Source organism: Euprymna scolopes, chromosome 32, assembly GCF_053919585.1.
Source record: "Euprymna scolopes isolate OS-2025 chromosome 32, ASM5391958v1, whole genome shotgun sequence".
NCBI lineage: Eukaryota > Metazoa > Mollusca > Cephalopoda > Sepiida > Sepiolidae > Euprymna > Euprymna scolopes.
In genome coordinates this window covers 47834269-47850169 of record NC_136513.1, presented here as the reverse complement: position 1 = coordinate 47850169, position 15901 = coordinate 47834269, and the positions used below count along the sequence as shown (strand labels likewise).

The window sequence follows — 15901 nt, the reverse complement described above, 5'->3', positions numbered from 1 at the left end:
TGGCGATCGTCTGGTCGATCATAGAGACTTTGTGGGTAGATCGTATTGTACTGAAAAAGAAACCTTAGTGCTGGTAAACTTTCAGAATCTCACAGCAGAGCTGGAGACACAAGAGTTTGGGAGTGCATACTAGATAGAAAAGATTGTCCATCAGCGTTCTACAAACGCTTTGCTTTATTCGAGCTAATCGCTACATTCATGTGCTGCCCTTTCTGAAGAGATGCTGAGCTTGTTTCACTTGCATCAAAAATTGCAACCTGAACTCTTCTGGAGTGAGAGATGAGATTCCATCTAATGCAAGTCATCAGAGTAAGGTAATGACAAAAAATGTGCAGAGCTGTACTGTGCAATATGGGTTGATGCAATGATGCAACGTACACCTGCATGTACTGTACATATAAAAATAATCTATCTATATCTCTATAAAAGTGAAAGTGCGTGTGTGTGTATGCGTGTGTGTGTGTCTGTCTGTCTGTCTGTCTGTGTACATTTCCCTACGCAATAACTCTCTCAATTTTCAGTCTACAGGCTCGAAATTTGATATACAGCGTATTTAGATTTGGGAAAATCTTTGTAATCGATTTTGGCTGTTAAGGGATCAAAGTTCAACGATTTGACCTTTGAGAACTCTACCAAACTCCTCCGCCAATTTTGGGTCTAAACACTTGAAATTTTAGATATATGTTCCTTGGACATGGATCTAACTTAATAACTCGATTTGAGCCCAAAACAATAAATGTTAAGGGGTCATAATAGGGGTCAAAGTTTTAAAAATTGACCACCTTTTTTTTTTTGTTCAACATACACCTCCAAACGCCCGGGCAACGCCGGGCTGAAATGCTAGTTTACAATATATTTATAAATAATAAGTTTTGTATTTTTAATAGATCAATCATTAAGTAGCTTTCATGTTGAAAAAGTGTGTGCACCCCCTGTATAAAGCCAATTAAATTTTGAAAAGTAATTTTGATCAAATATAATATTTTATTTACAACATATTTTTGGTAATAAATTAAATTTAACAAATATTGGACACTGATAAGTTAATGTCCTTAAAAAAAAAAAAGAAAGAAAAAGAAAAAACCCTGCCGAAGTGCATTTTTTGCTTTCAAGGCAAAACAGATTCCAAAAATATAAACCAAAGTGCAAACGAATAAAATAATGTTCAATTCTGTAAACGACCGGATCCTTTCATTTTGATTCGTCGAAGAATTTACAGTGGAAATCTTCGGGTTTCCTAAATCACAAAGCTGTTTTAAGAATACATACTGAGTTGGATGAACTGAAAATAAAAATCAAGGAATTAATTAGTGATTTTTTTTTTTTTTGTGGAAAAGAATTATTACGTTTATTTATTTATTTTATTTACCCCAAACAAGGCAACTTGCCAGTGAAAACTAAAGCATTATTATGATGGGAGACAAATTTATAGAGAAGAAAACTAGGTGGGAAGTTGGGCAGAGAGATGTTTGTTTACATTATGTTTAGATTTCTGCATGTTGGAAACGGGGAGCAGGGAGGAAATTCCAAGGACATTCAGTTCGAGCAAAGAAGCTATTAGAGTAAAATATTTTTAAAATCCAGCATTTAGGAATCTCTAGAGTGAAAAGGTCGGATTTTCCTACTTGTCGAGTGGGTTGAGAATGCTTTCGTTGAGTGGGTTCATTGGAGTATATGTTGTGAAACAAGCACAGGGATGAAATGCTGTGCATATATATATATATATATATATATATATATATATATATATATATATATATATATATATACGGTTCTATGTTCAATCCTTAGCTTGGGAGAGATGCTAGTCTAGCGGCACTGATGAGTTGTGATACAACGAAACAGGACTACAAATATATTTCAAGCACCCCCCCCCCTTTGGGTAGAGCACTGTCGTAAATAGTCTCACCCGCTACTTAATTGGCTGAAAAATGTGAAGCTCGTTGTTTGTTTGTTTACAAACAGGCGGTTTGAGCACTGTAAAAGTGGTGGCGGATTTCTATTTAGATAGACATTCCGACAGGTTATTTGCGGGTGTCACTTCTGTGGTCGAGTGGGAGAACTGCCGACTGTCAACACGACGGTTCTAGGTTCAATCCTTGACTTGGGAGAGGTGCTAGTCTAGCAGCATTGATGAGTTGTGATACAACAAAACAGGACTGTATGTCGATGACTACAAATATAATATATATATATATATATATATATATACAGTGCTGCCAAAAAGAAAGTCCGCACTAGTCATTTTTCCAAAAATCGTAAATTTAAGCTAAATTGAATGTAACTGTTTAAACAAACTATACCTGATTTGATTCGCCTTTTTATTCTTCTATAATTTTACCTGGTCATATTCGGCTTTTAATTGAAGTATTCTAGTGTTCACGTTAATTTAAAAAATTAACTTCAAATCGAGAAGGCAAAAAGAAACTCTGCACAATGAAAATCTTCTTTTTTTTTTACATAGGCATAACCACTTATCAAGGCCCAGAGACCACTCGAGGATAAGTGTTAAGAGTGTACAGTAGTCAATTAGACAATATAGTAATCGTTAGTAATGGAAATTCGGTAAATTTCTTAACAAGTGGAACAGCTCATCAAGAACTTGTTTACGTTAGACTTGAAGACAACCATATTGTAGTCGGCTGGAAAGCAGGAAAACGGAAGACAATTTCACAGGCGTGCAGTTCTAAGAAAGAAGCTTTGTTCATGGAATCTATGTTTAGGTTTAGGCACAGATAAAGAGTGGTGGGAATTATTGATAGTGTCTTCAACTAGACGAGTGTTTCTCATGAAAGTTTGGCGAAGGGGGACCATAGATTGAAGCTCAGTCGAACACTTTCCATGAAAATAACGATAAAGCAGAGACAAACTTGCAACATCTCTTCTGTGAGATAGAGGTTGCAGCGAAGAGAAAAGGAAATCTCCTACGAGGCCACGAAGTCTATTTTGAACTCTATCAAGGCAGGACAAGTCCTTTCTAGCAGCTCCTGCCCAGATGCGGCAACAGTATTCCATTCTTGGTCGTACCTGGCTCTTATATAGATAGAGAATTGCATCAGCAGTGAGATATCTACTGGATCGATAGAAGGATCTGACCATTTTTCCAGCTGCCTTGGCAATAGATTTCATGTACGTGTTCCATTTAAGATCAGGAGTAAAGGTAAGCCCAGAAGCTTGTCAAAACTTGAGGCCTTCCCAAGACGAGAGCCATTCATTTCAATTGATGCCAGATGAGGATTAGAACGTTGATGATGTAAAGATAGAAGCTTGGTTTTAAATGCATTAAAAGTAACCAGCCACTCCTTTCCCCATTGTACCACATGCTCAAGATCAGAGGAGAGAGAATCGGAGAGAACTTGGTTGTTAACTGTCTTAGATGTACTAACATGGAAAGAAATTTTATCATTGCGTTGCTGTTGTTTGATGTAATGCCATATCTTTTCGATAGGATTGACGTCAATACAAATATTGAATATCATGTTCTTCAAGGAACGTCTTGACATTGCCAGCTGTAGGAATCCAAGCATTATCCTGTGTGAAGATGGGATTATCATCCAAATTCCGGCTAAAATAGGGTACAAAATGCTCAGTCAACATATTGATGTACTTAGTCGAATTAATTCGACCTTGCAAGCGAACTATAGGCCCTGGACCATTGGCACTAATAACGCTCTGCACCAAAACTGAACATCCACTTCAACGGACGTACTAGCTACCATCACTTCCTAGCCTACTGAACTTGCTTTCATCTCTAAAAATCATTTTTTTTGAAGAGTCATGATCTTCATTGCATCTGACAAAGTCTACACGTTGCTTCCTGTTCTTTACAGAAATCATTGGCTTGCGTCTTGGAACACAGCCTCGTGAATTACATTCCTTCAATCTGTTCCTCGCTGCAGAAAGAGAGCATTTTTAACAAGATTACACTATTGTTGGATTTGGGGAGCCATTTCAAATCTGTTTCTGAGGGTGTGGATCACTGTAAGAAGTAACTCTAGGATGACCAGATTTAGGAGCATCACGAACACTACCGGTATTTTGGTACTTTTGCACAGTCATTCGTGCTGTTTTCTTATCTCATTTCAATCTGCAGCCGATTTCTCAATTGGATAAAGGTAGAGATTAATGAGCTCCTGACGATCACTAAGAGAAACTCGAAGTATATTGACTAAATGTTACGTCGTATAACCTAAAAATAACAACAATTACGATTAGAGATGTTAAAAGGTGGATATTTTAAGCTGGTTTTAATTGATGTGAACACTATGATACTTCAATTAAAAGTCAAATATGAACAGTTAAAATTATACAGGAATAAAAGGTGAATCAAATGAGGTATAGGTTGTTTAGACAGTTGCAATCAATTTAGCTTAAATTTACGGTTTTAGAAAAAATGACAAGTGCAAAGTTTCTTTTTGGCGTAACTGTATATATATATATATATATATATATATATATATATATATATATATATATAATATATAATATATATATACAGTGACGGTCGATAGATTCGAACCTGGCAACACAAGCTATCTCTGGCTTAATTAGCAAAGACCGTATCCATTCGATTACCATTAACCGTGTGAAATAACGTTGAATTTAAACATTTTATTTTTAAATGTTTTTTATTTAGGTCAGAGTTATCTAATCGTTATACAATGATCTATGCATATATATATATATATATATATATATATATATATATATATATATATATATATATATAAAGCTACCATTCGTTGGTGAATAAATTATTCTTGTAACATCTAGGCTGTTGTATGGTTTATGGCATTTCTTTGATACAAGATCAAAATTAATCTCACAGAGGTCAGTTTTTATGCAACCAATACTTATGTCAAAAACCATATATGAAGAGTTAAAATTTTGCCGAAAGGCTAGCTAGGAATTGATCGCTGACAATTGGATTTCTGAAAGTTTTCAATTGAGAGCAAACAAGAAGAACATTAGCGATGAAGCATTTTGGCGCGAAACACACAAAACCGTTCAAAGGTCGTGGTGATTGTGTGAATCGAATATTTGAGATGATGCAGGAAGATTATCAGATAAAGTTTACAACGCTTTTAGTTTGAAATTGCACAGATATTTGTATTAGCAAAAGAAAAGGATGAGAGAGTGTTAAAGAGCAATACATAGACATTAACTTTCTCACTCTAATTATCCATTTCCTTCCCACTCTCTCTCCCTCTCTCTCTCTCTCTCTCACACACACACACACACACATATATATAAAAGAGGGGTAAGAGATAAATATAAAGATAGATAAATAGATATAAAGAAATATATATTTGTGTGTGTGTGTGTGTGGCAAGAAAGACGAAGAAACAAAAAAAAAAAAGAAAAAACATACTGAGGATGGAGTTTGACTCCGAAATATATTTAAATCATAAATTTCAAACAAGCAAAATAATTTTCTTAATATTGTGTTGTCATTTGGCTTTCAAGTGCATGCTCTTTATATATATATATATATATATATATATATATATATATATATATATATATATATATATATATATATATATATAGTCCTGGTCAAAATTATAAGACCATCTAAGAAAGTAAGCGTTTACGCATATTATCGAATTTTTAATCAAACAAATGGTTGAAACCATTGCCAAAAGGAAAATATGATGGAAAAAAATTAAATCTGCTTCATTCGAAACCTTAATCCTGATCTAATAATTATTTTTTTAAAAAACAAACATTTTCACCTGGTCAAAATGATAAGACCACTTTAATAAAATCGGCTAGTTTTGAAAAAATGAATACGAAAAGCTTTCTATGTTACTAAAAGCAACTTGTTAGTGGATAAAAAACATTTTACTAAATTATAAATGGCAATAGGGAAACCATTATCAGAGTTTGAGAGAGGAAGGATCTTTGAGCTTAATAGGGGTGGACTCTCCCATAGATCCATTGCAAACGAAGTGAATCGTAGCAAAACGGTCATCACAAATTTTTTAAGAAATCCAGATCATTATGGGCACAAAAAGAGTCCAGCTCGACCAAAAAAAAATAACCCCATCACTGGATCGTCGTATCAGAAGTTAAAAAAAACTCCAGTATGAGCTCGTCGATTGAAAAGCCAAACAGCAGCAGAATGTAGTCCTAAAACCGTCAGAAAGCATCTGAAAATGAAGGGTTTCAATCATTTAAAGCGACGGCAGAAACCACGTCTTCTTGAACAGCACAAAACTAACCGACTTAAATATGCCACCAAATACCAGACTTGGGATGAAGAGAAGTGGGAAAATGTAATTTTCTCCGATGAGAAAAAGTTTAATCTAGATGATCCAGATGGATTTCAACACTATTGGCATGATAAAAATTTGCCCAAAGAGACTTTTTCAACTCGGCATAGTGATGGAGGGTTTTTAATGATCTGGGGTGCTTTCTCGTCAGCTGGGACCTTAAAGTTTCAAGTAGTGAAAGGCCGGCAAACATCATTGAAGTACATTTCAATACTTGAAAATGCTTCTATCAGGACTGAAGGTCCACGTCTGTGTGGAAGAAATTGGATTTTCCAGCAAGACAACGCTGTGATACACACTTCTCGACAAGCACGAGAACACTTTTTTTCAAATAATATACAATTGTTAGATCATCCAGCATGTTCTTCGGACCTCAATCCCATTGAAAATCTTTGGGGATGGATGGCAAAAGAAGTGTTCAAGGATGGAACCCAGTATGATTCGATAAAGGAACTTTCAGATTCAGTTTTCAGTACATGGGATAAAATTCCTTTGCAACTGATAAAAAACTTAGTCACAAGCATGCCGAAGAAAATTTTTGAAGTAATTCGTAATAATGGAGGCTATACTAAATACTGAGACCCTTTTTTAGTAATTTATAATTGTCTTTTGTTAGATAAATAATCAGTGGTCTTATCATTTTGACCAGGTGAAAATGTTTGTTTTTTAAAACACAATTATTAGATCAGGGTTAAGGTATCGAATGAAGCAGATTTCATTTTTTTCCATCATATTTTCCCTTTTGGCAATGGTTTCAACCATTTGTTTGATTAAAAATTCGATAATATGCGTAAACGCTTACTTTCTTAAGTGGTCTTATGATTTTGACCAGGACTGTATATATTTATATAAATTCCAGGTTAATATTATTAAGAACTAAAACAACCAATAAATTTAACACAGCTCAGATAAAAAGGCTCAATACCAATTTAAAGCAAGATATATTTTTAATTCTTTACATAAACATTTAGGTATCGCTACACGATCATGAGTATGTTTCAGTCAACTAATCATAAATAACTAGAGACTTCATCAGGCGATGTTGCTTTTCCAAAGAGTTCATTCTTTCTGAAAGTCAATTGATAGTCAATTTTTGAATGACCAATACTTCACGCTCTTCTGGGCACATTAAACCTTAGTAGACACTGGTTTTGTACGTTACTCTGTACAGTTGCAATGTTTTTTTTTTTTCGTTTTTATTGTCTAGTCTCTTAATGTCCTTTTATGGCCAGTCAATAATAACCAAACTGTATGTTTTCACTTGCATGGTTAGTTGATTAATAGCAATTACTTCGTTTTTGTTTATGAGCTGTGTTTGACAAATTTTTCTGACATGGAATATACATTCTCAGCTAATGTTTCTCTCATCTTGTCATGTTAAATTGAATCATTCTCCATTATACAAAGGTATTTGGATTGCTTCTGTTTTTCTAGGTCTTCGATGCCAGTCTCTTCATCAGACTGTGTGTTTTCTGTTTAGATCTTTTTTCCAGCTCTGAGGGAGCATTTGGTACATTTGTCCAGGCCAAACTTTATTCCAATGCCTTGCCAACTTATTTATCTGTAACCTTGAATGAGGTTAAATAACCGCAGAGACAGACAAGATTTAGTTGATTATTTTTGTTTTACAGCATATCAACCCTTTTCAGGTTATTTAATGCGGAATCCAGTTATTTTGAAGAAATTTTTTTTTAATAGAATATATTTGTTTTTTTCAAGTAGATTTCTACTTAACCCATAGTTGGAACCCTAACAGGTACTACCAGTCCGGGTCAGAGTGGACCTGGGAGCAATGACAATTAAAGGGTGGCTCCACACTCCCCAAAGTCTGCAAGCTGGGGCCTCACCACTGGATATAGTTTAAGGTCATATCCAGGACCAGAGACAGACAAGAAAAGCAGTAAGAAGAAAAGAGTGAGAAGAAGATGGAAAGAAGTAAAGAGAAGAAATAGGAGAGAGAGATTGAGGGGGGAGAGAGAGAGAAAGGGAGAGAGGGAGAGGGGGAGAGAGAAAGAGAGACAGAGAGAGTCAGACGGTGAGCAGGAAAAGAGCGTACCCTTTGAAAAATCTTCCAATACGTAAAATGGATTACTCGAATAGAATAAATAAAAAAAGAACAATTCAGTTTGTGACTTACATCATCCAAATGGAAACCGGAAATGCCGGAATTTTTTGTTTCGTGATTTTTAAATGAAGCTGAAAAGAAAGAAAAACGAAATTAAATCACAACAAAATTTAAGTTTGCATAAAATAGTAAAAAAGGATGGAAAGGAAAATATTAATGAAGATACAAGTATTAACTGCTCCTCTCTGTATCCAGTTCATGACTTTATCACAACCTTATCTCCTCCTTGCGGCCAACATCTCAATCAAGGGGAGATAACCTATATATATTTTTTACAGCATTTGTAAATATTTTTCTTTTATGTTTTCATAAATTTTATTGAATATTGTATCTTACCTAAACCTAACCCCCTTTTGAGAAAAGCGCAAATAGTCTCTTAAAAGTGGTGCAACGGTGGAAGTTTAGCTTTTCAGGTACAAAGTATAAGTGTTTAAAATCGTTTGTGCGTATGTGGTTTAATGCAGACTTCCGGTTGGATTAATAAATAGAGATGCCTATTTTTGAGCCAATCAAGAGCTTCTATGTGAAATTATCAAGTGATTATTATTACTCTTGATCTTCAGTTGAATGAGGAAGATTTTAATCACGGTTCTTCTATCCTGTGGCTAGTTTATAGCACTTAATTGTCAACTAAATCTTCTTTAATAGCTCAACTAACTGCACCATTCCTCCTAATGTTTTGTGTTTGAATTCTTTTGTAAAGAGTTCACACCTTGAACATTCTGACGTCTTTTGTGTTCACCAAGGTCTTTACTGCTGTTATAGGTGGAAATAAAGGGAAATAACTAAAAATAACAGGGTTGCCTCCCCTGGCATACAGAACGACCTAAGATGGCAGACTCACATTATTTACAATATTCTTGTAAAGTTATCAATTTTTTTTTGTCAACAAATAGGTTCATGCTTATACAAAGTGTTGCTAATTTTTATAACCAACAACAAATGATATCATTTTATGAAATTCCTTTTCGTTTTGCAAAGACAGTTATCCTCAGAACAAATATTCTTTTGTTTACAATCTTTCTAAGTTATTTGTTTTGAGTCGACCGCTTAAAGTTTGGTCGTGAATACCAAACATGGGACGTTGAGAAGTGAAAGAAAGTCCTGTTTTCTGATGAGAAAATTTCAATCTAGATGGTTCTGATGGCTTCCAGCGATATTGGCATAACGAAAACATGCCTCCTTAAACTTTCTCCACATGTCATAATATGGTATGGGGTGGCTTTTCTTACGGAGGGACGAGAGAGCCCCAGGTGATGCAGGATCGTCAGACAGCGGCTGGTTATGTTAGCATGCTACAAAAAGCATCGTTGATGATGGAAGGCCATCGTTTGTACGGGGATGGATAACTATTCTAACAGGATAATACTGCAATCCATGCTGCACGACGGACCTTGACCTTTCTGCAAGAAAATGAGGTCCATCTCTTGGGACATCCTGCATACTTACCGGACTTGAACCCAATTGAAATCAGGGATGGATGGCAAGAGATGTTTATCAAAATGGCAAACAATATTCAACAACAACAACAAAAAAAAACATCTTCAGAAGCTCGAGCAACGCTTATTTCTAGCATGCCCCAAATAATTTTTGAAGTCATCAAAACCAGTGGAGGTAGAACTCATTAATAAATTTGGTTGTTGAATGTTTTCATACACTTTTCGTACAATTTCGTAGAATTTATTCCCTTGGTCTTATAATTTTGATCAAGTATAAAATGCTGCATTTTATAAAAATTAAAATTTCTTAATTAAATCCTTCTTTTTTGTTGTTAAGATTTTTAAATGGTCCTACAGTTTTGATCAAGAGTATATATATATATATATATATATATATATATATATATATATATATATATATATATATATATATATAGTGCAAAACTTTGTGGAAATTCAAAGACTTTCTTTTTCTTTTTTATAACTTTTGTTTATTTTCTCCTGGATTTTTTTCATTACAGCTGTTTCGCTAGTGAGAAGGCAATTTTACGATTTATGTGTCCATAAAAATATCCTGTCGCCACCAACTTCTTCAGATAATTTTTCCATTTGATGTTAACAACAAAAAGTTGACTTTTTGCATGATAAACATGGTATTTGGAGAAAAGAAATTCCAAAGCCATGCTGCCACATGTTAGCCATTTTGCGTGTTATGCTAAGATAATTTTCTGTTTTAGACTATAATTTCGTATTTTTTATTGTGACCAAAATGCAAAAACAACATGCCCACATATGTACTGACGATCAAATTTTCTGATGCAACTCAATAAGGACTATCCACCTTACTTACTATAAAAATGCTAGTTTTATTTTGGTGTCTTAAACTTCTTCCCTTTTTTGTGCTGATGAGGAGACTATATTAGAAAACACAATCTTTGTCAATTATTGTCAATGTTTATTGTCAATTTTTATTGTCAATTTTTATAAAATGAATATCGTTTGCGAAACGATCGTACACTCAATTTGATTTTGTTTTGTTTTTCCTTTTGAAACTGATTCATAATTTACAATGATTAATCTTTATACTCAATATTAATGTAGCTCTAGGGTAAATATAACTATTGAGCTTATTGTATATCTACAGTACTTTTATTTTTTTTACAAGGTGGTCACCACTTATCAAGGCCCGGAAACCACTCAGGGATAAGGGTTATTGTAAGTACAGTACGTTAGTGTGGATATTTAGAGTGTCTACTTAAGGGGGGGGGTCATCAGGAATTTGTTTACGTTGGGCCTGAAGACATACAAGTTGTAGTCAGGAGGGAAGCAGGCAGACGGAACAGAGTTCCACAGGCGTGCAGTTCTAAGAAAGAAGCTTTGTTCGTGGAATCTATGTACTATGAGCACTGTTCTTTTAAAGTATTAATACATTAAAATAAACTTTGCTCTTTTAGACTCCAGGTCTCTCTCTCTCTCTCTCTCTCTCTCTCTCTCTCTGTCTCTCTCTCTCTCTCTCTCTCTCATACACACTCTCCACCAAACGATAACTTTAACTGAAAGACATCATACTTACCTAACATGGATTTCAGCCGAATGGCACAAAGAACAAAATCTCCAAATGCAATGAATCCGGCCTTGTTGCTGTAACGCATTACCAAAGCCTGGAACGTGGTGTTACTCAGTTTAAAACCTGTTGAAAATGAAAAAAAAAAAAAGAAAAGAAAAAATTCCTTTAAAAATTAAAGTAAAAAAAAATATTCATAAAATAATAAAATACAAAAACTATGATTTCTTAGTCTGTGAACATGTATGAATTTTTGCATGATTGATTTAAGCATTCATTCGCAAGGGAAGCAAATAAATGTCATGTCGTATCTTGTCTTCACCTATGTTGTTTTTTTTTTTTTTTTTTTTTGTTTTTTTGGTTGTCAAGTTTCTGGCTTTAACAGAATCATGTCACACATCAACTCACGAAGAGAATCATTTCAAATGCGCGGGAATCTTTCTTTATCAACGCAATGTCGCATCCCTGTCTCTGTTAAACAAGAATTTTAATTAACTGTGCTCTGATAAACACTTAGCACTTGTACCCCCTCAACAGACATACTCCCGATTAACCTGACAAGCAGCAAAATCCCACCCCTTCATTGTGAAGACCCCCAGAAAGCCTTCTACACTGATAGTTATTTTTTTTTACAGGGTCGTCACCACTTATCAAGGCTTGAAGGCCACTCAAGGATAAGGGTTAATGAGTATACGGTAGTCACCAGGACAACAGCATAGTAATCATTAGTGGTGGAAATTTGATTTATTACTTGTTTACATTGAACGAAGACTACCATATTGTAGTTAGCTGGAAATCAGGCCAGCAGAACAGAGTTCCATAGGCGGGCAATTCTAGGAAAGGAGTTTTGTTCATGAAATCTGTGTTTAGATTTAGGCACAGATAGAGGGTGGGGAAAATTGTTGTTAATGGTTGTAGCTAGACAAGTGCTTTTTGTGAAAGTTTGGCAAGGAGGAAGGGGGGCATAGATTGGAGCTCCGACAAGCACTTGCCATGAAAATAACGATAGAGCAGAGATAGTCTCGCAATGTCCCTTCTGTGAGAAATAAGTTGCAGGGAAGAGAAAAGGGCATCACCTTCTCGGTTTCAGAGCCAGTTTCGAACTCTGTCAAGGCAGGATGAGGTGCTCCTAGCAGCCCCTGCCCATATGTGGCAACAGTTCCTTCCCCCAGACTACTAGACTTTGGAATTCTCTCCCTGTTGCCCGCATCCCTCCAGTACTAATCTTCAGAAGTTTAAATGTAATGTGAACAGATATCTCGCTGCTCAACTCCCCACAGTCCCTTATTAGAGATGATACCAAATAGTAGCTATTTACATTCAATATGCATTGTTTGTGGTGAAAAAAAATAAAAAACAATTATTTTATTTTATTTATTTATTTATTTATTTGTAATTTTAAATATTTCCGGTTTATAGATTATTTTAAACTATTTTAATTTATTTTATTCATATTGTTATTACTTAAACATAACACTGTGATTAATTTGTAAGTTTCTTTTTTAGATTATTAAAGAATTATTTACATTTTTTTGAAATAGCTCGGTGCAAAAGTTTAAGCCATTGTAATTTATTTAATGAATGTTGTTATTACTTTAAAATATCACCATGATTAATTTATAACTTTTTTTTGTTCAGATTATTAGAGCATCAGTCAAAAAACGTGAAAATAGTTATCAGTTCTTGGTCTTTTCTTTTTTCTCATCAAATCTTTCTTGATGTTTATATGTTAGATCCATTACTCTTTCTGCTTCTCGTAAAATCAGTTGTCTCCATCATTCTAAAGATTTTCTCACACCCAAAGCTATAATCTATCTCTACATGATCAAACCCTGGATGGTTTACTGCTGTCATATTTGGGCTGGTGAATCTGTGTCCGATTTATGGGTTCCTTTTTTTTTTTTTTTACTCATCTTCACTCCAAACAAGGCATGTTGCCACTTGGATGTAAGGGGCTACTAATTGGGACAATGCTTAAAAAAGACTAAGATGTTGGTTTACGTTGGATTTGAACATTAGTACAGATTGGGAAACAGATAGCAGGAAGGTAATTCCAAAGTCTAGCCGTTCCAGGGAAGAAGCTATTAGAGTAGAAAACTTTCTGACATTTAGGGACCTCAACAGTGAAGGGGTGTGATTTTGTTCCAAGCGGGTTTGTCAGGAATAAAAAAAAGTAAATATAATAATATTATAATAAATATAAATGATAAAATACAAGTGCGTATTTATAATTTGGTTGTTTCTCAGTACAACATTTTTCTCACATATGTGATGTTGCTAGTCTCAGTCTTTTTTCTACAAATACTATCATAGCATGTGTTCCTCAGAATTGTCTGATCTATTCTCTGCTTCCTTTGTTCCAGCTCGTTTGACTTGTTGTTCTGATATCTCATTATAATACATCTTCCTGTAATTTTTCTTTCTTTTTATTTAAGAAATGTGTGTGTTCACTTCTTTCTTTTTTTCTTCTTTCTTTTTTTTGTTTCTTTCTTTTCGTTATTTCTCTTTTCATTTTCTGTTTTCTTTTTCTTCTTGATTTCCTTCTTTTCTTTCTTTTTATTTCCTCACCTTTTTCCTTATTTCATTTCGTCCTTCCTTCTTTTTTTCTTTCTTTTTTCTTCTTGTTTTCTTTCTTTCCTTTCTCTTTGCTTCCTTTCTTTCTTTTTGTTTCGTTCTTTATTTTAGTTCTGTTTTTTTTTGCTTGCTTTTCTTCCGTTCTTTCTTTTTTCTTTTTCATTTTTCTTGCTTCTTAAGGATTTTGAAATTCATCAAGAAAAACAAAAATGAAATATGAAAATAAAACATACGTAAAAGATAAGCAAAAATTAATGAAAGATAAAAAGGAAGTAGAAAAGGAAAGAAAGAATGAAAATAAAAAAAATAGAAAAAGAAAGAAAAGGGGTATAAAACTAGGGAAAAAGAGGAAGAAAGGAAAGAAAAACTAGAGAATGAAAGAATGAAAGAATAGCGAATAGAAATAAGGAAAGAAAGGAAAAAAGAACAAGAAGAAATGTAAGAAGAAAGAAAAAAGAAAGGAAAGAAGCAAATAGGACAAGAAATTAAAAAAAATAAAAAATAAAATAAAAAATAAAAGATGGATAGAGGGAATAAAAGAAAAAACAAACAAAATAACGTGAAATAGAAAAGGTAGAAAGAAAGAAAAATAAAACGAAAAAAACGGGCGAATGGAAGAAAAAAAGAAACAAACGAAAGAGGAGAAAAGAAATTAAGTGAGAAAGAAAGAAAGAAAGAAAGAAGGAAAGAAAAGACGAAAGAATAGGAAGAAAGAAGAAAAAGAAAGAGAGAGGAAGAGAAAGAAGGAAACAGGATGAAGAAATAAAGAAAGAAAGACGAAAAATAAAAGGTGCACTGAGAAACAAACATAAATTAAGCAACGAAAAGAAAAAGAAAGGAAAAAAGAAAGGAAAAAAAGAAAGAAAGAAAAAAAAGAAAGAAAAAAGAAAAAAGAAAGAAAAAAGAAAGAAAAAAGAAAGAAAAAAGAAAGAAAAAATAAAGGAAAAAAGAAAGAAAAACAGAGAGAAAAAATAAAGAAAAAATAAAGAAAAAATAAAGAAAAAATAAAGAAAAAAAAGAAAAAAGAAAGAAAAAAGAAAGAAAAAAGAAAGAAAAAAAGAAAGAAAAAAAGAAAGAATTCAGGTTTGTAGAATTTTTCATGTTAGTTTTTTTCATATTCTACCTATATCCTTAAACTAAGTTCAATCAGCATCCTCTGTCCTTTGGTTAATCATCTTTCGTTCTTTTTAGTTTCTTACATCAAGTGGCTTCATGTTTTGTCTGGAGCGACTTCCATAAAAAATATATCATTCAAGTCCAAATAATCCCAAAACGCAAAGCATCATGACAAAAATTCCGAAACATAATCAAGTTTTTAATATCAGAATCAAAGACTTACCAGAATGGTTGAGAGCTGAACGCAACTCGTATGAATTTAGGTTCCCGCTTTTATCGATATCAAACTTTTTGAAGGTTGTCTGCGGAAGAAAAAAAAATTAAAGAATGAAAAGTTAATTATTACAAATCTGCTCGTTGGTTAAATTGACGCTGGAAAAGAGAAAATGTCGAAAACATATTTTTTTTTTTTACTAAAAGATATTTAGGTTTATAGGAGAAAGAACAATGCAAAGAATGTAACGGATAAACTCAAACTGAAGCAACTAAAGATATGATGGTGAAACAAGCTATACAGTTTCATCTTTATTGATCCAATACATACGTGTATGCATGTACAATTATACTTCTTTATTTATGTATATAATATTTCGGGAAATTCACTTTTCTTCAGGTGTGTGTTCGACTTTTAAACAGGCATCGTAGGTCAATTGTAAACTTCAGGAAATACTGCATCATGAATATGCCAGCTGACCACCTGACGTAAGTAAGAACGTATTACATGTAACATATTATATATATATATATATATATATATATATATATATATATATATATATATATATATATATATATAATATATATATAT

The 15901-nt window shown here is 33.5% G+C and overlaps 1 protein-coding gene across 2 annotated transcripts in view; it reads right to left on the bottom strand.

Moving 5' to 3' along the window:
• Nucleotides 1–964: 964 nt before the first annotated feature.
• LOC145256320 (calpain-B-like) overlaps nt 965–15901 on the bottom strand; it is a 206845-nt gene continuing 191908 nt past the window's right edge. The window contains exons 17-20 of one of the 2 annotated variants that reach the window (XM_080115053.1): nt 15317–15395; nt 11413–11529; nt 8413–8471; nt 965–1282 (exon numbers count right to left, since the gene is read on the bottom strand). In XM_080115053.1, coding sequence (XP_079971179.1) covers nt 1256–1282; nt 8413–8471; nt 11413–11529; nt 15317–15395 — 282 coding nt within the window. In that variant the 3' untranslated portion in view covers nt 965–1255. The remainder of the gene's footprint in view (nt 1283–8412; nt 8472–11412; nt 11530–15316; nt 15396–15901) is intronic. The other variant, XM_080115052.1, reaches the window with a different exon arrangement.